Source organism: Canis lupus, chromosome 4 (assembly GCF_003254725.2).
Source record: "Canis lupus dingo isolate Sandy chromosome 4, ASM325472v2, whole genome shotgun sequence".
Classification (NCBI taxonomy): Eukaryota; Metazoa; Chordata; class Mammalia; order Carnivora; family Canidae; genus Canis; species Canis lupus.
This window is the reverse complement of record NC_064246.1, coordinates 43,829,237-43,853,486: the sequence shown is the minus strand read 5'-3', so window position 1 is coordinate 43,853,486 and position 24,250 is coordinate 43,829,237. Positions and strand designations below refer to the sequence as shown.

At 48.3% G+C, this 24,250-nt stretch overlaps 1 protein-coding gene across 7 annotated transcripts in view; it reads left to right on the top strand.

Moving 5' to 3' along the window:
- Positions 1-7,101: 7,101 nt before the first annotated feature.
- Positions 7,102-24,250, top strand: part of WWC1 (WW and C2 domain containing 1) — a 152,411-nt gene continuing 135,262 nt past the window's right edge. For 3 of the 7 annotated variants that reach the window (XM_035715045.2, XM_035715042.2, XM_035715040.2), the window contains exon 1: positions 7,734-8,199. In XM_035715045.2, the coding sequence (XP_035570938.1) occupies positions 8,081-8,199 (119 nt within the window). In that variant the 5' untranslated portion in view covers positions 7,734-8,080. Of the gene's footprint in view, positions 7,140-7,730; positions 8,200-24,250 lie in introns of those variants that run through there. The other 4 variants (XM_035715043.2, XM_035715041.2, XM_049109162.1 and 1 more) reach the window with 3 other exon arrangements.

Below are 24,250 nucleotides of genomic sequence, written 5' to 3'. Positions count from 1 at the left end.
CATGATCCTCTAGTTCCACATCAGGCTCCCTGCATGGAGCCTGCTTCTACCTCTGCCTGTGTCTCTGCCTCTGTGTGTGTGTCTCTCATGAATAAATATATAAAGATCTTTAAAAAAAAATAGGAAGAAGAAGAAGAAGAAGAAGAAGGAGAAGAAGAAGAAGGAGAAGAAGAAGAGGAAGAGAGTATGGGAGGCCATAAGCATGAAATCCTCAGTTTTCTACTTACATGACTGTTGGGAACATGATTGGAGATACAGATGTGGAAGAGGGGGAAGAGGGAGAGGGAGGATAAGGAGGGGAAGAGGGAGGTAAAAGAAGGGGAAGGGGAGAAGGGGGGAAGGGGAGGAGGGGGAAAGAGGAGGAAGGAAGAGGCAGAGGGAGGAAGGGAGGGGGAGGAGAAGGGGAGAAGGAGGGGGAAGGAGAAACCAATTTGAGAAAAACAGGTGAATTCAGCTTAGACACACAGAGTTTTCTTGGCTCAGAATAAGTAATGAACTTCTGGTTCCAGAAAGATGGAATAGCCATACTTTTCCCTATTCCTTCCACTAAGTAAAACCAAGATCTTTGGACATTATACACAAAACAAATGTAAGAAAACCCGAAGTGCAAAAAAAGAGGCAGATGGTTAAGGACCTCAGGACCTGAGGAATGACATGAGCTCCCTGGATTTTCTTTGTGCCTCACATATCCCAGACTGAGTGCTAGAGAAACCAAAAACCCAGAAATGTCAATGGGTCCAGAGAAAAAATGTTCAACAAAAGTCAGCCAGAGGACCAGAAAAGGGGCAGATTAGCACACAGAAATCTTTTAGACAATAGCCATCTCACTCTAAGCTAAATACCACAGAACAAAACTGTGACCCCACTTTCAGTCATACTAGCAAAGGCCAAGTAGGGACCCTAAACTGCTACCTTGAAGAGGCCTTCATGAGGAGCCCTGACACCCTCCTTGGATTGTGTCAGAGAAGGCCAAAGGGTACCCCCCAGGTGGCAACAAGACCAAGTGGGAATTTGGACCAGGCAGGAACAGGGTGCCGTATCTTCCACTCCTGTAATCATCCCCCACCCCTGCTGGAACCATATCAGAGAAAGCCAGCTAAAACCAATTTACAGAAGATCCAGGATCTCAGAGCGTAATATAAAAATGCCTAGATTTCAGTAAAAAAAACCAAAGTCACTCATCGAGGTGCCTGACTGGTTCAGTTGATAGAGCATGTACTCTCAAATCTCATGAGTTCAAGCCCCACGTTGGGCAGGGAGCCTACTTAAAAATCAACACATAAGTAAATAAGTATCACTCATCATACAAAGAACCAGGGAGATTTCAAGCTGAAGAAAAAAAAAGACAGTCAATAGATGCCCACACTTAAATGATATATATGTTAAAATTTCCGGCAAAAATATTAAAGTAGTCATGATTAAAATGCTTCAATGACTGGTGATAAATACAGCTGACATAAAATGAAAAAAAAAAAAAAGCCTCAGCAAAGAAATAAAGGACATAAAGGAGAACCAAATGGAAAGGTTTGAACTGAAAAATATAACAATGAAGATGAAAAGCTCAGAGGCTAGGTTCAAGACCAGAAGGAAGAATCAGTGATGTGGAAAAGAGAACAAGAGACATGACCTAATCTGAAAAACAGAGAGAAAATAGACTGGGGAGGTGGGAGGAGAGAACAGAGCCGCGGGGACCTGAGGAACTATAATGAAATGTGGGAGTCCCAGAAAGAGAGGAGAAAAGGTGGGACTGTAAAAGGAATCAGAAATAATGGCTGGAAAGTTCCAGACTTTGACAGGAATCATCAAACTGCAAATTCAAGAAGCTTAGTGAACCCCAAATAAGATAAACCCAAAGAAATCCATGCCAAGACACACAATGAAGCTTTGAAAACTAAAGACCGGATAAACAAAGTATCCAACTTTTACTTGGGGAAAAAGGTCTCTGTTCAGCCTGGGTCAGGTGTCGATGGCAGTGCAGGAAGCCATGGAGCCAGAGAACCTTGCAGGATTTTAGAATAACCACCTCCTAGCTTGGATTCACCTCTTGGAAACAACCTCCTGTGGTTTTCTTTTCTTTCTTTCTTTTTTTTTTTTTTAAGATTTTATTTATTTATTCATGAGAGACAGAGAGAGAGAGAGGGGCAGAGACACAGGCAGAGGGAGAAGCAGGCTCCATGCAGGGAGCCTGATGTGGGACTCAATCCCAGGTCTCCAGGATCACAAAGGCAGGCGCTAAACTGCTGAGCCACCTGGGCTGCCCCTCCTATGGTTTTCAATGGAATAGAAACAGGGCTGTTTTGGTGTGTTGAACATACCAAATCTTCCAGGTCTTTCTCCCTGCAGCTCCCATAGCCTGGAATGCACATTCCTTGCCTCTTTCCATTTGGCTACCTCAGCCCTCTGTATAAATGTCCCTTCCTCAGAAAGGCTTTCTCCTCTGACCCTGCCTCAAGTAGATTTTCTGCCAATCCCTGCCCTATGAAATTTTATCATCACACCATTTGTTCCTGTCTTGTTACTGACCACAACATGTAATTATTTCATTTGTTGATTTGTAGAGTGTATATCTCCCCTACTAAACTTAAGTTCCATGAGACTGTCCTGAGTGCTTCACCAATTGCCTGGCACACAGAGACCCACCTTTAAAGGAACCCCCATGTTTCAGGGGCTGAGTCTGCACTCTATCTACAACAACTCATTTAGTTGTCACATGTTGACAGTGAGGTGGGTATAGTTGCTCTCATTTTACCAACAGGAAAACTGCGGCTCAAGAAGGCACAGTCTCATGCTGAAAGTCACATACTGGCCAAGATGCAGAGCCAAGTTTCATGCAAGGTTCCATGCACCAGCACCACCACCACCCCACCTATGTATTTTCCACTACTCCACCTAGCCCCCCTGCTGAGGCACCTTTTCTGGGTTTAAGCCCTAACCCTACACTCTTCTTGCTAGTATTTTACAAAATTCACTCAGACTAAATCTAAAATTCGGAGAATGGGGCATCAAACCATGAGCAATGGACAGGTAAAGAGCCTTTCATTCCACCCGTCTCTAAGCAGTTGGGCTGGAGTTTAATTTCAGAGCCTGGGTACCATGGCGATGCAAGCTCTATAAATACCCGAGAGAGGCTTCTTTCAGCCAGCCTGCTGGGTACTGCACTCGCACCCCCACCCCTATTTCCCACCAGGGCTCCTCTTCTACTGCTGGGGTGGGGGTAGAGGAAAGCACTGCTCTGCAGGAACTCCCTCCCTCTGCTCACACTTTCTTTCTCCTCTCCACACCCCCACCCTTGAAACTAAGATTTCATCTCCACCTCCTCCTTCAGTGCATAATTCATTTCCTCATCCTAGGGTGAAAGACTCAACAGTTCCCAGCCCCCAGGACCCAGAAGATTCTTAGATGAAAGACTCAACAGTTCCCAGCCCCCAGGACCCAGAAGATTCTTAGATGAGAGCGTCAAAACCTCTCCTGCCAGCCCTGGGGTAGCTTCTTGTCCAGAAGAAATCCAGTTCAGGGCACCTGGGTGGCTCAGTCCATTAAGCATCTGCCTTTGGCTCAGGTCATGATCCCAGAGTCCTGGGATAGAGCCTGGTTTAGCAGAGAGCCTGCTTCTTCCTTTCTCCCTGCCCCTCACCCCCCACTGTGCTCACTTTATCTAGAAAGAAAGAAAGAAAGAAAGAAAGAAAGAAAGAAAGAAGAAAGAAAGAAAGAAAGAAAGAAAGAAAGAAAAGAAAGGACCAGTTCAGTTAGTAAATGAACAAACAAGGGAAGGAAAGGGGGAGGCAGGAGGCAAGCATCATAGGGAGAAAAATGTTCCTCCTTCCAGAGAAAACTTAGCCTATTAAACCCCCTGATGCCTAACCCCCCAGGTGGATCTCATTGACAGCACCAGCAGAGGTCAAGAATCAGGTTGGTCTCTCTTCTGCTTAGAACTCAGAACTCCCACCTCGACCCTGCCCTCTCATTGTAAACTCAGCTATGACCTCACACGCCCCCTCCCACCTCTAACCACTCCAAGGAGATAAGCAGTCCAAATTGAAAGCAGGAGTTCAAGATAATCTCCTGGATGCTCTTCTGTGTCTTAAAGTTCTTCCCTTATTGACACCCTAGAGCCCATAGAGCTGTGAATTCAGAAGTCAAGACCTACTTACTGGAATGAGCTGAGTTGGAATCTTGGCTCTGTTGTTTACTATGTCAGTATAAGAAAGTCACTTTGCTTCTTGGAGTCTCAGTTTACACATCTGTAAAATAGGACTAGTAAGAACCAGGACAATGAGTCACTAGTCATAGACATTCCATCTACGTGGAAAGTGAGTAGGCTGTGCTAGACTTATCTCGATTTATTTTCAGGCACTGTATTAAGGACTGAGGACCCAGAAATACATTAAAAAGCCATCTCTTCTGCCTTGGCTCTCATAATGCCAGTGTTTCTTCCATCCTAATTTTGTCTGGCTTAGGACATGTTTTCCCATCATTGAAAAGAACAGTCCATGGGCCCAATTATGAACCTCAAATAATTCATAGCTATAGAAAAAGGACATTCTGGGCTCAATCATAGAAATGGAGCTGTATGCCTTCTCTGGGCTGCGTGGGAGGGACTGCATGGGGTAGGGAGGTATGGGCATGGAGTCAGAAGAAAAATCTCAGCAGAGGTCTTCACAGCCTCCATTTTCTTGAAGAATGTCGAAGGGAACAAGAAACTGCTGACATGTCTGTTCTTTTTTTTTTTTTTAAGCTTAATTTCTCTCCTTACCATCTTCATAAAATGTTACCCTACCACTCTAAAATTCTCTGAAACACATGTGTAGAAACTGGCCTTTCTTTTTTGTTCATGCAGTAGGGGAAAGGACTTAAGTGGGCGTCTTTTTTAAAAACAAGGCAACCTGTCCCAGGCTCAGGTGTCTCCCTCCTATGGGCCACCTGGATGCGAAAGGGAATGAAGAAAGGCTTGTCCTGTGGTCACATCTGCTCAGCTCAGCTCTGGTACCGGCCATGCCTTGGACACAGCTCATGGGCAGCCAGACACGGCCCCAGGAGGAAGGCCAGGAGACGCTGGGCTGCTTAGGCTCACATTCCTGCAGTTCAGTCACCTGTAGAATAACGTCCAGTTTGCCCTATCACGTGGCTGAGCTGGTTTTACCTTTAATCCCTTTCACGTTTGTCCTCAGCCTCAGAGAATGCCTGGGGATGATTCACCCGCCATCACATGGGGCAGGCAGTCATCTGTTTTATTACCTCACCCGGCTTGCAGCTTCTGGGAGATAACCTAGGATTCTTTTGTTGTTGGGGGGGGGGGGGGCAGCGGTGGGGTGATGGAGGGTAGAAAGGACTGAAAAGCAGACCAAGGCTTTAAGGAGTTGATTCCTGTTCTGGTCTCTCTTTCGTCCTCCCCTGCTCACATCTAAAGGTCCAAAGGAACAAGGCATTTGGAAAATGCTATGGCTGGGGTACCTGGGCTGCAGAGCAAGCTGGATTTGGCAGCCTACCACGTGTGTCCCTTCACAAGTGATACCAACCAGTGAGAAGGCTGGGTTGCAAAAGAAGACAAAAAGGAAATCTGCAGTTGGGAAGATTGCACAGTTTTCAGGAAGGGAATGGACACAGGTTTTCTGTTTGAAACAGAAAATACTTCATTGGTTCCTATTTCATAGGGGCATGCTTGCTGCCAGGCATGGCGCTCCAAATGTACCACAATGAGGCGCCCGAGATGATGGCTTACCACTGGGTACCAAGCCCTCTACATTTCTTACCTCCTTTAGCCATTAAAACAAGCCCTATGGAAATCTATGTTTTTCAGACCTAAGACTTGAGACTTTGGTCAAGTAAGGTACTCATGGTCACACGGGGAGAAAATAGGGTACGTTTGCCCCCAAACAGACTGATCCAGAGCAGAATACTTAGGAAGCAAGCATCAACAGAGACAGGCCTTCATCGGCATCCAATAATATTCCAGGTCCAGACCATGGGTAGGTCCACGAATGGAAGCATAATTTAAAAAAAAAAAAATGTATACGTTAAGTGCTGGAGTCAAACAGACCTGAGCCTACTTATTAGTTCTATATCCCTGGCCAATAATATAGCATCTTAGAACATCAGTTTTCTCATCAGTAAAATGGGTATAAGTGTGCCGTACTCCGGAGGGTTGCTGTGAGATTATATGAGACCATGTGTGTGAAGCACTCAGCACCATGTTGGCTTCGCTTTTGAGCTATTGCTCTAATAAATAATAGGTTTTTATATTGTGAAAGCTTGGGCAAAGGAGAGGAGGTGAAGAGGACTGCGGGGACCTCGCTTAAAAGGATGGGGAACTTCTACTTTGGGTGTTACAGGCCAGTCTGAGGCCCATGATTCTGGATTTCAGTGCATGGCATCTATGGAATGAAGTAGGGGGTAGGAAGGGCCAAACACTGAGCCCTAGGTCTGGCCTCAGGGAAGTAACTGACTTGGCAGACAGCATTTGGAGGTAAGGAACTGCCATGGTGGGTCTTATCTATTAAGAGAAGATGAGACTGCAAACGTGGGATTCCTTCCCCTGCTCAGCACACTCTGTCTGGCCCATACAGCACGGGATGCTGGCTCGTCTGGGAGACGGTGGGGGCTCGGACAAGGGGATACACTGCACTGGGCTTCATTCCATTCCTCCAAGCCAGCTTCCTGCCACATATCCAGGGCAAAAACGGTTAAACACTAACATTCAGGAAACAGACGAGCCCGTTGATCCTTAACTCTGGGGTCTCATCTTTTTATACTTAATTACATATCTTTAATTTCTCAAGAAATACTGATTTTAAAATTTCTTCTAATAGTTTTCAAAATGGAATTTTGCTTTGCTTTCTTCTTCCCTCAAATCCATAACGTACCTACCTCCAAGTATCATAGGACGGAAGCACACATGACGCTGCTAGCCTCCCGCCTGGGACGGGCTAAGGACTCCATTCAGTTCACAAGACCCTGTTACTGTTACTTTACAAAAGGCTTCCCCGGGCACCCCTTGGATGCCGCCCCGGGGGGAGGGGATTCATAGCATATACTCCAAGTTTTAGGGACCCAGAGGACAGCCAGCTACATTAGCAACTACGAGGGTAGAGGAGACAGTGAAACCACACCGGGAGAAGAATGGAAGGAGAGGGAGACAGATGGTGCGTGTGTTGGGGGAAGGGATCAGAGATCCAGGAAAACTTCTGTTCCCTGAATCGCAAGAATGTTTCCATTTAACCACTTCTTGTCTGGCTCCTGATTCTACATAAAAGAGAAGCGGGGAGTTTTAGGGTTTGGGGCCACCTGCACCAAGAGCCTAGGCGCGAGGTGGAGAGCCGGGAGCGCGGGGAAGCAGCGGCGAGCGGGTCTTGCTCGGGCCACCCGGGCCCCCGCGCGCGTCCGGGGCCCAGGTAAGGGGCGGTGCCCCCTCCCGGCTACCGGGGCTGCGGGCGGTCCGGACAGTCCCACGAGGGGGCGCGTCTCGGGTCCTAGGATCCGCCCTCGCAGCGCCGGGCGCGGGGAGGGGACCCGGGAGCCCAGGCGCCCGGCGCTCCGCCTCCCGTTTCCGGGGCAGCGCGGTTACCTGCACGGCCCGAGCCGCACCTGGCGGAGGCCGGAGTCGCCGAGCGGGCGCAGAGCGGCGCGGCGCAGAGCGGCGGAGAGGGCTCGGGCGCCCGGCCAGGGGGCGGCGGCGGCGGGGAGCAGGCGGCGGGGAGCAGGCGGGGAGCAGGCGGGGAGCAGGCGGGGAGCAGGCGGCGGGGAGCAGGCGGCGGCGCTCGGCTCGCTCTGCCCCGCCGGCCGGGCGCGTCCCCGGGCCCGCACCGCGCCGCGGCGGGCGCACATGGCAGCGTGAGAGGCCGGCGGCGGGAGCGCGGGAGCCCGGGAGCCCGGGAGCGGCGGGCCGGAGCCGCAGGGCCGCATGGACCGCGGCGCCGCCCGGGCCGGCCCCCACTAGGGCCCCCAGTCCGCGGGCGCCAGCCTCCCCCCCCATCATGGTGCCTCGGCGGCCGCCCGGGCTGGGCACGGCCGGCCGGAGCCGCTGAGCCGGGGCCCCCGCGGCGGCCGGGAGCTGCATGGGGGAGCGCGGGCCGCGCTCGGGAAGATGCCCCGGCCGGAGCTGCCCCTGCCGGAGGGCTGGGAGGAGGCGCGCGACTTCGACGGCAAGGTCTACTACATAGACCACACGAGCCGCACCACCAGCTGGATCGACCCGCGGGACAGGTAGGGCCCCGGGGAGCCCCACACCGCGCGCTCCGCCCGGGCCCCCTCTTGCCCCAGGGGCCACCCGCGGAGACCGGGCAGGGGCCGCCGGGGAACTCTGCGAGCCGCTTGCGCTTTCTTCAGTTGGCCGCCCCCCCGCCGCCCTCGCCCCCCCCCCCCGCCCCCGTCCCCATCCCCGTCCCATCCCCGTCCCCATCCCCATCGCCCGCCGTCTGGAGCGCTGCTCCCGCCGGGGTGGGCTGCTGGAGGGGGGCGCGGCCAGGGGCCCGGGCGGCCCCCGCCGCCGTCCCCGATGGAGGACTTAGGCCCCAGCCGGCACCTGCCCAGAGTTTTGACCTTAAGCTCTAGCCCCGCCTCCCCCGCCCCCTTTAGGACGAGGTCGGGCGGGGGCTGGGGCAGCAGCCTAGCGGAGCGTTTCTGGGGCTTCCCGGAGAGGCTTTCCCCAGTGTGTGTGTGGGGGGGCGGGGGGAGATGGGGAAGCATCTGGTTTGGAGGGGGTAGTAGGGACCCAGGATTCAGTGGGAAACTGCTGGAAGGACACTAGGCGGAGGGGAAGGCAGCCTGGAGTGTGGTCTTTGACAGGTGCCTGGGAGGCTCGGGGAAGAGCACGGGAGCAGCCAGGGGGCCTGGAGGCCGGGAGTGGGAAGGAAAGGAAGAGGCGGGGGAGGGCTGATCGGAAGACTGGTTCTCCAGGAATCTTAGAGCAACTTGAAAGCTGTTAGGATATAGATGGAGGTGAGAGGCCTCCCACAAAGCCCTGCCCATCACCTCGTTCTCCACCCTTTCTTCCTCTGGGGACCGAGACTCCTCAGTCCTGCACCAGCGCGTCCTGACCTTGGTGGGCACCAAGCGACTGTAGCACGGATTCTATTTTATTTTTTCTGTGGCAGGTGGAGTCTGAGGTGACTGCTCAGAGCTTCCAGACTTTCTCCCGGTTTTGATTGCTTGTCATTTCTTTGCACACACCCTCCCCATGTAGGGGTGGGGGGAAGAAGGGGAGGAAGAGGACCACCCTCTGAGATTGCTTTGTTGTCCTTGTTGGCTTGGTCTGTGGTCAGTGTCTTAGGAATGTGGAATGTTCACCTGGTCTGTGCGACCTTGAGTGTCAGGTGCCTGTAACGCAATAGAGGTGAATTTTTTGGATCTTTCGACCTGTAGGGTTGGGATGCAGGTCCCAGAAGTCCAAGATGGGGTGTGTAGCAAGGTGTGGGTTTTAAAAAAAGGCAGAAAGAAAATTTGAATTGAGATGCCCCGTAATTTCTGTGAGCGCTCTAAGTTCACTCATTTAACATTTCTTGGGTGCTTGCTTTATTCTCAGTACCACGCTGGATGCCTCTTTGATATAATTTAGAAGAGAAATTTAAAAAGGAAAAGTTCTCTGCCCATTGTGGGGCTTGAACTCAACCACTCTGAGATCAAGATTCGGGTGCTCTACCAACTGAGTCAGTCTGGTGGCATTGGAAGATAAATTTTTAATGCTAGAGAAAGCATCCCATGAGCAAGCTGCTTTAACCTCTGAGCCTCAGGTTCCCCGTTGGTCAGATTAATGGTTTGTTTGGAAGAGAAGTAATCGTAGAACTCTGAAAGTTGGAAGGGACATAGATGATCAGAGCCCAGCTCTTATTTTCAAACATAAGAGAAAATTTGAGGTCCAGAGGTGTGACTTACTTGAATATCTTCATCTTTCCACCACTCACCATATGCCAGATTCTTTACCATCTCTGAAGTTCTAACCTCCAGATTTGTCCTGACTCACTTCTCTTCCCTGCCCCACTCAGGGTCATCTGTCCCAGGGACGCTGTTACGTGTTGGAGAACTGGGCAGCCCCTTGTTCTCTTCCAGAAGAGACATAAGTTCAGTCTTCTGTTTCCTGCCTGGTTTTGGTCCTTGCAACTTACTGAGGCCAGTGTGCTGTCAGCAGTTGCATGTCAGAGGACTAGGACAGCCCCACACCCAGCGTTGCTAACTCACCCTCGGTTGTGAATCTAGGGACTTCTCTGGGGCTCTGAGAGGAATACAGCTCTAGAAAGCTTCTCAAACAACAGGTAATTTTCTACCCCTGGAAAAGGACAAGTGGAAAATTGACTTGGCTAGAGTATTATTTTTCAAATTTTAGTACCATATGAACCACCATAATGATTTTCTGCTATATTGACTTGTACCATTGCTTACTTAATATTTGACTTTAAATCAACTAAACGTGAAAATTTTTTTAAAGATTTTATTTATTTGAGAAAGAGAAAGGGAGAGAATGAGTGGGGAGAGGGGCAGAGGGAGAGAGAGAAGCAGGCTCCCCTTTGAGCAGGGAGCACACCATGCGGCTCAATCCCCGGACCCTGGGATCATAACCTGAGCCAAAGGCAGATGCTTAACCGACTGAACCACCCAGGTGCCCCTCAGTATGAAAAATTTTTAACCACTTTCACAAATGGGAAACTAGTATTATCTGTTGTCATAAATAGAAAGGATCTTCAAAAAAAAAAAAAAAGTGGAGGGAAAAAAAACCAACAACCCAGTGCCATTATATTTTAGCTCTGTACGGTAGCTTGCCCATACCCAGCAACAGGTATGCCCAGCCTTTGTTTTTTAGGCAGATTGACAAGTATTGGAGAGGAATTAAGAACATAGTGGCATTTAACTGAGCCTCTCACTTTCTTCACCTTGCAAATAATTGGTTTTAATGCATCTTTGTACCTTCTGGTCATCCCTCCCATACTGGGTTGGTGGGGGACCCCGGAGTTTGGGATGCTGAGGTGTTCCAAGTGCAACCCTGGGGTCACTGTTATGGTAGGCCAACTGAAAATTTGGGGAGAAAGCTAAGCAGAGGGCATCCACCCATGGCTCTCTGGAATTTCTCTCCTGAAAGTTGGAAGGGACATAGATGATCAGAGCCCAGCTCTTATTTTCAAACATAAGAGAAAATTTGAGGTCCAGAGGTGTGACTTATTTGAATATCTTCATGGATATGAAGATGGTCTTGGATAAATTGCTTGACCTCTCTACAAATGAGTTCTCCATTGGTGAGAAGATGTTCGCAGAACCCTGCCAGGTCTCAGATGTGATTTCAGACCCCTTGGCCTTGTCTTACCCCTCCTGACTCCATGGCAGAAGGAGAGAGGGGACTGTAGCAAGGAAGAAGAAAAAAAATTAAAGCGAAAAAGAGCCAGACAACTTTGGGGTGGTGGTGTGGGGGAGATAAATTCTGCCAAGGTAGTTACATCTCTGCAACCCATTTCATTAATGCTGTGAAACAAAAGATGACATTAAAAAAAAAAAAAAAAGAATTTCTACTCTTTAAGGGTGTGCGTGTGTGTTTACATTTGTCTTGGCTTTTTTCTTACCTGAATCAAGGCGATGCCCACCCATTCCCTTGAATTTAAAAGAAGTAAGTCAAACGGTCCCTCAGTCAGAAAAGTGATTTCTTAGCCACGAAGAACAAAATAGCGTCTCGGGTTACCAACCCTGAAGAATGTCTTGGCACATTCCTCCCTCTGGGGCTGAGCTGTTTTGTGTGCTGTCCGGCATGGAGGCTGCTGGGGGTAGGGAATCCAGTTTTCCGCTTCCCCTTTCACCAGCGGGTTGGAAGAGCAGCCAGGCAGCCAGCCTTGCCAACTCTCTTCCCTTCTCACCCAGGGCAAGACTGGGAGGCCGAAATTCCTGAGAACGGTTGTCCCAACAACCAGAGAGGGTCCAGTGGGCAGCTTGGGCCCTGCCTACTGGGCCAAAGGCTCCAACAACACCGCAGCCTCCTGAGGCATGGCTGGCCTGGGAAGGGGCCGGGTCTGTGGGGACTCAGGTGCTCTGGCCTCTGCAGCCCCTAGGAGCAGTGTTTCTTTAGCAGAGTAAGTCTGGGTGCTTCTGGGAACTCCCAGCAAAGGGTCAGCATTCCTTGTGTATTTAACTTAGTGGTATGCAAAAACAAATATGCTGATTGTTCTCCAAGGAAGAATGGATTGTTTGAATTGGCCCTGCCAGAGAAGGTTCCTGAAGCCTAATTCCTGCTCATTCTGTGGTGTATGTTCAGACCTTCTTCCAGGAACCACCTGGGAATTCTGTGGGCACAGTTTCTGGGGGCTCTGTGATAAGTACTGGAGGCCCGGTGGCTAAGAGGCCACTTTGAGAGGACTCAGCGACTTCTCTCATGATTTGAGGAACATTTGCTAATCCTGTTATTTCAGAAATAGCTATAATGTAGGAAGTTGGGTCTACAGTCAAAGATCTTTTTTTTTTTTTTTTTTTTTTTTTTTAAGATTCTACTTATCTATTCATGAGAGACACAGAGAGAGATGCAGAGACACGCAGAGGGAGATGCAGGGAGCCTGATGCAGGAGTCGATCCCAGGACCCTGGGATCATGACCTGAGCCAAAGACAGACGCTCAACCACTGAGCCACCCAGGTGCCCCCTACAGTCAAAAGATCTTAACCTCCTTTTGGCTACAGATCTTAATGAGAGTCTGACAAAGGTTATAGATGCTTCCTTAAGAAAAGTGCAGATACAGTTTTTGGCACACAATTCCAGGGGGCTGTTGGACCCCACTTCATACTCCTGCCGTAGATTAATTTAGAAACTGCTCATCACTGCCTATATGCTCTCCTGTTCAGTGAGGTAGGAAATAATGCCCGAGCATTTACTGCATACAGGAGGTCTGCTGAGAGCTTTATGTGGGTGATTCCCCTAATCCCTCCAGCAACCCTGGGAATAGGTACAATTTTCTATAAGGAATCTGAAGCTCAGGGGGACTGCGTTTGGTGAAAGCCAACTTTTGTGGAATCCAGATGTGAATGCTAAGTGCACTGACGCCAGAACCCACACATCTGACCACACTGCCTGGCACTGCTCAACTGCCTGTGCTCCATTGCCTGCCTAAGGAATTTGGCCTTGGGAACTGGAGTGGGGACAGGCATGATTTTATTTACCTGTAACCATCCTGGTGTGGCCAGGCCACAGTTAACCAGAGAGCAAGTGTGGACAATGGAAAGAGGGTGAGCCTTTGAATCCTGGCATCTTGGATCTGCTGCTTGCTTACTGAGTGACCTTGGCAAGTTGCAAGCCTTGGTTTTTGTCTTTTCTGTAATAGGGAGGTACATAATAGTTCTCAAGGGCAGTTATGGATGTTAAATGAGCTAAGTCAGGTAGAGCAGTTAGCACAGAACCTGATATCTAGGAGACACTTGGGAATGCCAGATCTTTTAGCTTTTACTAGAAAGTGCCTGTGGAACAGTTAAATCAAATGGAGACTGAGTCTCTGCCTGGCTCTGTAGCAGTTCTCAGCTGGGATGGACCCTTCTGGTCATGTAACTGCATCCCTCTCATTTTGCTGATTAAACTAAGGCTCAGAGACCAGTGACTTGCCCAAGGTCATACCTTGAATCTCTAGGAAAGGTTTCTTCTTCCCTCTTTCTCTTATGTAAACTTTTCCCTAAAACTCAGATCCAGGTTCTCCTCACCCATTATAATAATTTGGCAACATTTTATGCTTGTGGCTGAGTTATTTTCCATAATCCTGTCTGCCTGTGTAGACCAGCAGGTTTCTTTCATACTGTCCCAATGGTTTGCGTGTTGTGTCCTAGGAATATGGTGATACTGAATTTACTCTAATGCTATGTGCCAGGCTGAGCCTTTTCTATTACTATCTCATTTCATTCTCTTGCCAACCTTATGAAGTAAGTACTGTTATTATTTTCATTTTCAGATGAGGAAACATACTTAGAAAGGTAAAGTAAGTTGCTCAAGGTCACCAGTAGGTGATGCACGCCAGGTTGGAGTCCAGGTAGTGAGGACCCTTGAGTCCACACTCATATTAGCTGTAGCTGTTCCAGAGTGCCCTGTCAATAAGGTGGACTTGACAGTTGCCATTTATTCTTGAGCTGAAGCAAACGTGCTATGGATTTTAGGGAGATCTGTTGCAGAGGAGGCTTGATCACAGGAGCCTGAGAGATCCCCAGAGTGGATTAGGAGACTGTTGGGCAAAAACCCCACCTTCTAGGAGCAACCAGCTAACCAGAGCTCTGGGAAAGAGAGAACAGAAGCAGAGGCAAAGAAATTCTAAAGGATATAGTGTGTGTCGAGAGCTCAAAGTCATTTCCAAGTCACTTGGGTAAATGTTCCCAGTGGCCAGGGAATTAGTAGCCAAGGCAGCTAGCTACTCTTCTGTCATCACCCCTCCGGCTTTTTGCCTAGCCAAATTGACCTGATTCTTCAATCCCTCGGGATCCCAGGTAGCTGTGAAACACTGCTCTTTTGAAGAGAGGAGAATCAGGTTGCCTTAGTTACTGGGAGGGTTGGAACACCAAGCTCAGGTGCACATAAGGAGAGACAAGGCTCAAATAAGTGGGAGCTGGAAGGTGGCCGGCATGTTACCACAGAGCTTCCTGAATAGAAGAAGCCTTGGTCTGGTTTTGGTGGCATTTGTGGGGATTGCCAACCGAGGGACACTTGGCTGTCCACGCTGTCAGGAGCTGTCGCTGGCTATGTCTGCCTCCAGGCAATGAGCATCTGCAGCCCCCAGCTCAGCGAGGGGCCCTGGATAAGAGAAACCCACTTCTCCTGGAGAAATGGCTTGGGTGACATCTCGTAGGGCTTCCACTTCGACAGGGCTGAAGGCTGGATCTGGGCTAAGTGTGTGTGAGAAATTCACACACCATGCGTCTCCAGCACGGAGAGGGCCAGCCGGCCGCTCACCCTCAGGCAGAACAACGAGAGGCTCTGCTTGCTGCTGACAAGCTTCTCGACTGCCTTGAATCCCTGTTTCAGAGTGAGATAAAAGAAGAGAAAACTTGGAAACTGGATACAGTGGTGTTTTGTTATTCAACCTTCACCAGCAGGCCATTAAGCCTCCAGCTCCTGAGCAGAAAACCTCTTGCCAAAATAATGGGGGGAGATTGAAGCGGAGACAGGCCTTCACTGTTGGTGTGTTGGGAGAACATAGGCCATTCTATAAAGATGCTGGACAAGGAGGGGGGTAGAGCAGAGAGTGGGGAGGAGGGGAAATATGGACAAGTGTGGTGGGTTACATCCCCCCCACCCTCCCACCCCCCCGCAATTGCCTCCTCCTCAATGCTTCTACCCGTGACATCTCACTGTTGGGAAGAAATGGGATCTTTCAGTTTCAAATGTCTGCCAAAGAAAAAGGACCCAGGCTTAAGTTCTCGCTCAATGGTCAGCCAGAAAAGAAAAAAAAATGAAGCTGCATCAAGATTAGGGACACCTTTGTTGCCTTTTTTCTTTCCCTGCTCCATTCATCACTCCCTGGCAGCCAGGACACCAGGCCAACGGCAGCTGCTGACTTTCCCCAGCCGGCTGCCTGCTGTTGCTGGGCCTGGTTCCGTGGCAGCCCAGCTGTCCCCACGCCGGCTTTCTCTCCGCCCCGTGGCGGTTGCTCGTTTGATTGGTCACTGGGGCAGCCCTTAGGATCCCCTGACTGGTACCTGACTTGAAGGATAAAATATCAAGATACAGGCATCAGGTGGCTGCTAGGATGAGGTGACCTTGGGACAGCCTTCCGATCTCGCATCTGTTGTGGCTTTTCTTAGATAGTTAGGGCTCTATGTGCACTTTACTTTGTAATCCAGGAATTGCCTCCAAATGCACGGCTTGTCTTTGTATTGCTAACGAAGAGAATAATAACTGGTTTTAATGTTGGCGAGAATGAGGATAATCATAGTTATATTTCATCATCTTTATCCAGTATATGTCATGTGCCAAGCGCTGTTGCTCATGGTGGTTTTCTGGCATTTTGCAAATGGGGAAACAGACTAAGCAAGGTCAGACAGGTCAAAAGAGAGTTGGAATCTGAATCAAGGTCCATCTAATTTTTTTTTTTAAGATTTTATTTATTTATTCAAGAGAGACACACAGAGGCAGAGACACAGGCCGAGGGAGAAGCAGGCTCCCTACGGGGAGCCTGATGCAGCACTTCATCCCAGAACCCCAGGATCATGACCTGAGCCAAAGGCAGACACTCAACCACAGAGCCACCCTGGCGCCCCGAGGCCCATCTAATTTCAAAGCCTTACTGTGTACCACTGCACCGTCAGTAACTTCGGAAGGAGGAGGGGAAGAGAGGGCAGTAGAGGGAAAAGGAACTTTTTAACTACAGAGGAATCAGCGGAAACACACCTAGCAGCATATTGTTCACTGTGGAGAAAAATGATTGTGTGCTTCCAAGCAAACATTGGTCCGACAATACCACACTGTTCCCTGCAGTAGATAAGGTCTTCGTAAAGATCTTCACAGGGTGCCAACTTAAGTTCTGGTTCTGTCATTACACGTAGTAAATGACCTTGAATAAATTTCTTCTTCTCAGGGTAGGACCTCTCTACCGGTGAGGATGAAATGACACTGGACACGGCAAGTCTTATTAGCCCAGTGCCTAGTGCACATCACGCTTTCCCCTGGGAGCTGTTCCTAGTTAGGCTCGTTTGCCCTCCTGTGTATTGGTAGAGGAACTGGAAGGCTTGTCCCCTCCTTGCCCACTCAAGTGTCTTCTGGTAAGCCAGGGCTCCTCTGAGCCATGTTGACATCAGAGCTTGCAAACCACCTTGGCATCACTCATTATATAAATAAGTCAATAAATTCTTTTCCCTGGTCTTATCGGAGACAAGCCCTTCTTTGGAATTTCTGGAGTGAAGTGACTCTTGCCAGTGAGCTGGCACCAGGGCTGTGTGTGAAGCGGAGGTAATGAATTGCAGTTGTCATGGCAGAACTAAAAAGGCTGATGGAGGTATCTGGAATTCATTTGTAACCGCTTGATTCCATGTCTCCTCACTCCAGAAATCCCTCCTACCGTTCCACCCCTAGGACCGTTCAAGAGCTGTCTGAGAACCTGCTGATTTTAGCATGGTGGTGGTGGTGGTGGTGGTGCAGAAGGGCACTGGTATTTATCATGTCCCACCCAGCTAGGGGTTGGCCATTCATTCAGCAGGTATTTATTGGGTGCCTCCTGGGCCTTGGGCTCTGTTGCCAGTGCTGAGGAGCAAAGTCCCTGCTGCAGCAGGGTGTACCCTTGGGTGAGGAAGAAGGGCAAACACTTAAACAGATAAGTTGCATTACAGCTGGGGGCTTGGTGTTCTCTGGAATGCTTTTCCCCATCTCAGGAAAATGGAGGGACAGACCTGTCTGCTACACCTGTTTGGCAGTTGTGGTGTGAACTTCAGTTTGGAACTGGGAGACATTAGTGCCTTCAGTACAGTGTTGCCAAGAGCCTGTTGTATGATGAGCTGGGCACTGCGCTAAGAGCTGGGCATGCAAGGGTGAGACACCACTGTCAGTCTGCAACTCATAATATTTACTACAAATTAGTGAGAGAGTCATCAAGCTATACAAATATAGTTGGAAATGCCAGGCTCTCTGGACCTTGATTTCTTTCCCCTGTTTCATCTGGACTCATTTCATCCTTCAAAAATATTTACTGAGTGCCTGTAAAAGGTTAGGGTATCAGTAATATGCCAGGCATTACTCCAGCACTGAATACTCAGGACCGATGGGACCAACAAAATCCTGTCCTCATGGAACTTCCATTTTAGATCAGATGTTGTCGAGCTTGGGGAAGCACGGGAACCACCTGGAGGGCTTGATAAATCTGACTCCCACTCCCCAACTCCCACCTCCACGCCCAGTTTGAGTCAGTTGGCCTGCTTTGGGGCCCAGAAATGTGCACTTCTTACACGTCCCCACATGTTGCTACTGGTCTTTGCCCTGTACTTTGCAAAACCACTGGCAGTCAATTCATCGAATCCTCACAATAAACCTGGGAGAGTACCAGATTATTCCTGTTTTACAAACAGGGAAACCAAAGAAAGCAGGTGAGGTAACGCTAAGAGAGCCGAAGGAAGTGGTTTCAGGAACAAGCACTGTTGACCTATGTCTCTGTGATGGCTATGAGCATGCCATTGTTCTAGTTCTTTTGCTAACCTGAAGCCCAGTGGTGGCAAAATCTGGTAGAGTTTTCTCCTCTGTTGTGAAATAAAGCACAGGGAAGCCAGAAGCTTGAGAGGATTCCAGAAGCCAGAGGGACTTCTCTTTACACCAGAATGTATATAGACTCTATATATCCATACACAGGAGAGGATCAGAGGAAACAGTTGTCTCTGTTTCTCAATGGTGCTGAGCCAGGGCATCCATCCTGAGCTGTTCTGCAGAGTAAGGGTCCCTGGGCTCCTTCATGCCTGGGAACCTTCAGGGCCCCCTGCCCCCAGTCTGACTTGAGCCCTATGGAGTGCAGGGGAGGTGTGTGTGTGAAAAGTCCCTCTTTTCACTGAATCCTCACAAACCCTCTAGGGAGCCATTGTCCATTGCTGGTCCTCTTGACCACAATTTGGATTTTACATCCCAACTTGTCACTGGCTAGTTCTGTGACCTTGGTTAAGTTACTTAAATCCTCCTGAGCCTCAATATCTTCACTGGCAAAATAAGTTAGAACATACCTCATAGAGTTGGCCAAAACCAAATTAGAAGTGTCTCATTATATTCACGTTCCACTCTCCGGATAGTTCTCTAAATGCAGCAATTAAGGCCTCCTCAGTACATTTTATAGCTTTATCATTATAGAATTACTGCTCAATTCATATATTTTAAGTACCAGATTTCTTGGACATAAACCACTTTTTTCTTCTCTGGGAAAACTGAGCATACTTAAGAGGTAAACATCTTTCCAGTGAACAATGATTTTTGCTAGACAGGACTACTGAAAGGTATCTAAACAGCTCAAGGAGTTTCAAAACCAGCCTGAGTGCCTTATTTCCATTGCTAATTTAAACATTTATCAGCTGCCAGTGGAGACCCCTAGGTATTTCTTCAGGTTTCTTCCTGGTCGCCCGGCCTAAGTTCTCAAAATGTGGTCTTAGACTGGCACATCAGCTTCTTCTAGGAACTGGTTAGAAACACAGATTCTCATGTCCCACCTATTGAATCTAAAATCTGACTCTGCTGCCCTTTCAAGTCTTGGGACCACTGGCCAAATGCTTGCAGCAAGAATGACTTAAGATATTTTGTTAGTGGTCACAGGCAAAAACTGACCGGATTTGAAGAACCTTCTGAGCAAAGGTAGATGTAGCCAGTTGAAGTGGTCTTCATTGCTTATGACCTTCTTAGTATCATCCCAAAACTTGTATCGTCCAAATTGGACCTTCACACTTCCTTCGCCAGGCCCCACCGTTGCTTGACATCTTCTTTACATCAAGGTTTGGTTCACAGATAAAGCTTAGAAAGGCCTTCTCCATGCACCTTGCCTGGGCCCCATGGCATCTTACACTGTGGTCGAACAGCATGACTACCTCCATGTTCTCCATTCTTGGTTATCAGGTTAGCCCAGTGGCTGGCATGCAGTAGGAGTGCACTAAATTGGGAAATGAATGCTCTCCAGCTGGGAGTTTTAGATTCTGTTTCCAGCCCTCTTCAGAGCAATAAGTCACTTGCCTTCCCAGAGCCCTAGCGTTCATTGCTCTACCATGGAGGAATATTAACGCTTCATCTCCTTTCCACAGCAGAGGATAGGAGGTTGTGTTTGGAGCTGAGGAATGAAAGGATCAGTCAGGGACCCTCAGGTTCAGTTGCACATTGATCTCGCAAGAGGGGAGTGCTAAAAATACCCAGGTCTGGCCCACTCCCAGACATTCTGGTTTAATTGGACCGGGGTATAGCCTGGGCACAGGATTTCCAGGGTAAAGTCAGATCGGAGAACCGCAACTGTAGGTAACCCCTTATAAACACTTACAGGGTTTCAGTGGGATTACGTGAAAGTACCACCTAGAAGGTTTTCAAACTAAAGATTTATATGGCTGTACATAGAAAAATTGAGATGATTTTGGAAATAGTCGAGGGAGGGGAAAAGTAGATCTTTGGGGGATGTCAGTCACCTTGCCGTACCTGTCTTGTGATTTCTGTCCTGGCGCGTTAAGGATCAGAGAGCCTTAGGCTTATCTTTACTTTAATGTGAAAATCTTTAAATTCCCATTGCAGCAGTAATGCTTTTGAACAAATTGGTCTAAGCTCCTACGGAGAGGCAGGCCTGAGGGTTGGGCCGTTAGCGCCTCTTCTGTCTGACCTCAGCAGAACTCCGTCTGGATTTCATGCACACATCTGTGTCCTTGAGACTCCAAGAGAGTGGGGAGCGTAGACATCGTCACCATATAGATTATAGCCTGTGGGTAAGAACTAATAATAGCTAACATTTATTATGACCGTAGACTGTGCCAAGATCTAGGCTGTGGGCTTTGAATGTATTATCCAATTTAATTCTCAGAGCAGCCCAATGAGGTAAGAGCGGTACTGTCTCCATCCTGCTGACAGGGAAGGTGATGCTGAGGGAGTTGAAAACTTGCCCATGATTGTAAGCTAATAAGTGGCAAAAGTGGGATTCAGTCTGCCCGCTCCCAAAACGCATGTTCTTCATCATCCTGTAGGTCAGGCAAGGCTGGCAGGGAGAGCACCACTGACTTAATCCTGGTAATTCAGACCAGAGCCCCTTTCACTCTGGTGATTCCTGCAGCACCAACTAACTTCAAGTTGCTTGGAGTCTGTTGGGGGAGGCCAGAATTTTGTGTTTGCTCTATTCCTGTTTTAGCAGATATCCCCCTTTAGTAGGCAGGGTGAGCGAGCTGTTTTTCTGATTACAGTAGGTTTTTCAAAAGCCCAGGGATCAATGTCCTTGACCAAATTCCTTGGTCCGTGGTGGTGATCAGTGTCTTTGCTTCACCCTCCCTACTGACTCTGTCCAAGACAGCTTCCGTCTCTTATTACTTTGGCACAGAAGACTTTGCAAGAATCAAGTTCCTGTTGGACTCTTGGTGTCTGCACAGCATATGGGCTTGGTTTGCAGCATTCTTGCTTGCCCAGCAGAACATCCCGAAGAATGTCTGTTTTGGGTTCACTGGAAGACATTTGGGTCATCTCAAGCCCAAAATGGCTCCAGCTGGGCATGAATTACCATCCACTTCTGTTGCACAGTGGAGCGCATTGAAACAAAAGAATGCCATCACCTTTGTGCATTTGGTTCCTGATAGGAGCTGTGCTAGGAAGGGGGTACAGCAGTGAACAAAGGCCGACGTTGTCCCTCATGGAGCTTACAGATAAATACTAAAAACATAAAATAATTACAGATCAGGAAAATGAAGAGAAAATAACAGTCCTTATGAATGACACCAGAGGTCAAGCCATAAATTTCTTATGTTCTATAATTAGAAACACTGAGTTTGCTTTTAACTTTAAATAAGATGCATCTATAATAATGGCCTGTCTCTGTCTTCAGCCAGGTTTTCTTAATTCCAGTCAATAGATTGTGGCACTCACTGTGGTGGTAACAAACAGGGTTTCTTAACTTTGGCCTAGGAGCCAGGTTTCCCCCCAGTCCGGCATCGTCTCTCAACTGTGTCCATCTGAACCTCCTAAGGGTGGCTAATGCATATTTCCAGGCCCAGCCCCAGTCAACATAATCAGAACCCATGGAATACATGGAACGCCGACTCCATGTGTGTAAAAAGAAACCCCAAGTGATTTTGATGCTGTCTAAAGCTTGAGAACCACTCAACTCAACCAGGACTAGAAATCCCTTCAGCCTTTACCACAACCTGGCCCACTTCTTGGTCCTCGTATCAGAGAAATCTCTTCCTTTTGTGAGGCATCTGTGAGTTTTTCTCCAGTGTGTTCAGGTGTTCCCTCTCCAAGACTAAATGTTCAGGCTGTGTCCTACCCCATGCCCCTTGCTCTGAAGAACATGGAGGAGTTCCGTACCCACTGAATCCACAGCCCCCACTCATGCTTCAGCACCCCCCATCCTCCTTCTGCCACCTCATCCTCTGATCACAGTTCCAGAAAGGTCACAGGAGCCACCCACTGATGTCTAACTTGACCTCCTTGTAGCATCTAACAGCGTGGCTGACCCTCCTCATCTACTGGTGCCTTTCTTTAATTTTTATTTATTTTGTTGAGATGCATTTGACATACAAATTTAGTTTTAGGTATACAAAATAATGATTCAGTATTTATATATATTGCAAAATGATCATCACAGTAAGTCCGGTGAACATCTATCAATTCATAGTTACAGGTTTTTTTCTCGTGATGAGAACTTTTACTATCTGCTCTTAGCAATTTTCAAGTGTGTGGTGCAGTTTTGTTAACTAGGGTCACCATGTTGTATATTCCATCTCCGGGACTTAATTATTTTGTGACTGGAAGTTTGTACCTTTCGAGGTCCTTCAGTCATTTTGCCTACCACACCTCCTGCCTCTGGCGACCACCAGTCTGTTCTCTGTATCTGTGAACTTGTTTTATTTTATTTTTGGATTCCACATATGAGATCATGCATTATTTATCATTTTCTGTCTTATTTCATTTAGCCATACTGCCCTCAGGGTCCATCTATGCTAACACAAGATTTCATTCTTCCTTATGGTAGTAGTATTCCATTGTATATGTACACCACATTTTCTTTCTCCATTCATTCATCAGTGGCCACTTAGGCTGTCTCCATATCTTGGCAGTTGTAAATGATGCTGTAGTGAGCATGGAGTGCAGATATATTTTTGAATTAGTGGTTTCATTTCCTTCAAATCAGTACCCAGAAGCGGGATTTCTAGGTCATATAGTAGCTCTATTTTGAATTCTTTGAGGATCCCGCATGCTGTTTTTCTTTTTCTTTTTTTTTTTTAAAGATTTTATTTATTAGAGAGAGCATGAGGGTGGGGAGAGGCAGAGGGAGAAGGAGAAGCAGGCTCCCCGCTGAGCAGTGACATCCCCCCTCAACACCTCTGGATCCCAGGACCCTGAAATCATGACCTGAGCCCAAGGCAGACACTTCACCGACTGAGCCCCCCAGGGGCTTGCTCCTATGCTGTTTTGCATCATGCCTGCACCAATGTACATTCCTGCCAACAGTGCACAGGCATCTAGTGGTGGTAGTGACCCTTCTCCTCTATTGACAGTCGCTCTTCTCCAGGAAAGGGAGGGCATCTTGTGGTCTTATCTCCCACTGCTCTTCCCTTGTGGTGTCCTGGGACCCCATGCTTTCTGCTACCTCCTCTACACTGCCCACTTCCAGTTTCCCACTAGACATCATTTTTGGGTCCGGACAAACGCTGGACACTACAATACATTTAAGTCTGAATCCAGTCCTGGTCTCAGACAGCTTTGCCTCTTCTGCCATTCCCTGAGAGGAATCCCCCATAATGTCTAAAACACACATGGTTCAGATTCGAAAGGTCCAAAAGGTATGCAGCAGATCATAGGTATTTCTCCCCAGTGGCACCCACGTACCCAGTTTCCCCACCACATACTGGCCACCCCTGTTTCCATCCTCTGGATTCCTCCCTACCCCCATCTGGCTCCAGGTTCTGGTGCCAGCCTTTCTTTTATGGACTTTGACACCTCTTCTTTTTTCTTTTTATTCCTACTGAGGCTTAGTTGAAAACAGAGCCCAAACTAGAGTCCTCACCCTTCTAGCCAGCCTGTGGCATGCTTTCAGATGGGTCTTGTCTTACCCAGTGTTGCCCACTCCCCTCCTTACACTCTACAGACATCCCCCCGGTCCCAAACTTGCTGAGGGACAACCTTCCGAGCTTGGCATCAAAGCTCCTCAAAGCTGAGCCTGCCCCATTTTCTCTGTCTCTCTTGCTTTGCCCCACTTTCCTCATGAATGAGATGGGGGTAATAGCAGTATTGAGTTCATACTATTTTTAAAGATTTTTAAAAATCTTTCTAGGTGTATTTTGGTATCTTTTAAATTTGATATGATTTTAAACTTACAGGAAAGTTGCAAAAATATAAGAAATTTCCATAGACCCTTTACCCAAATTGACCAATTTTTACATGTTACCCATTTAACTTATAGTCTCTCATTTTCCCTACGTGTATGTGAGTTTGTGTATGTGTACTTATATATACAAACATATATGATTAAATATATGAAACCATGACATATATAAACCATTTAAAAGTACGTTATAGGGACACCTGGGTAGCTCAGTTGGTTAAGTGCCCCACTCTTGATCTCAGCTCAGGTCTTGACCTCAAGGTCAAGAGTTCAAGCCCCACGTTGTGCCCCACATTGGGCT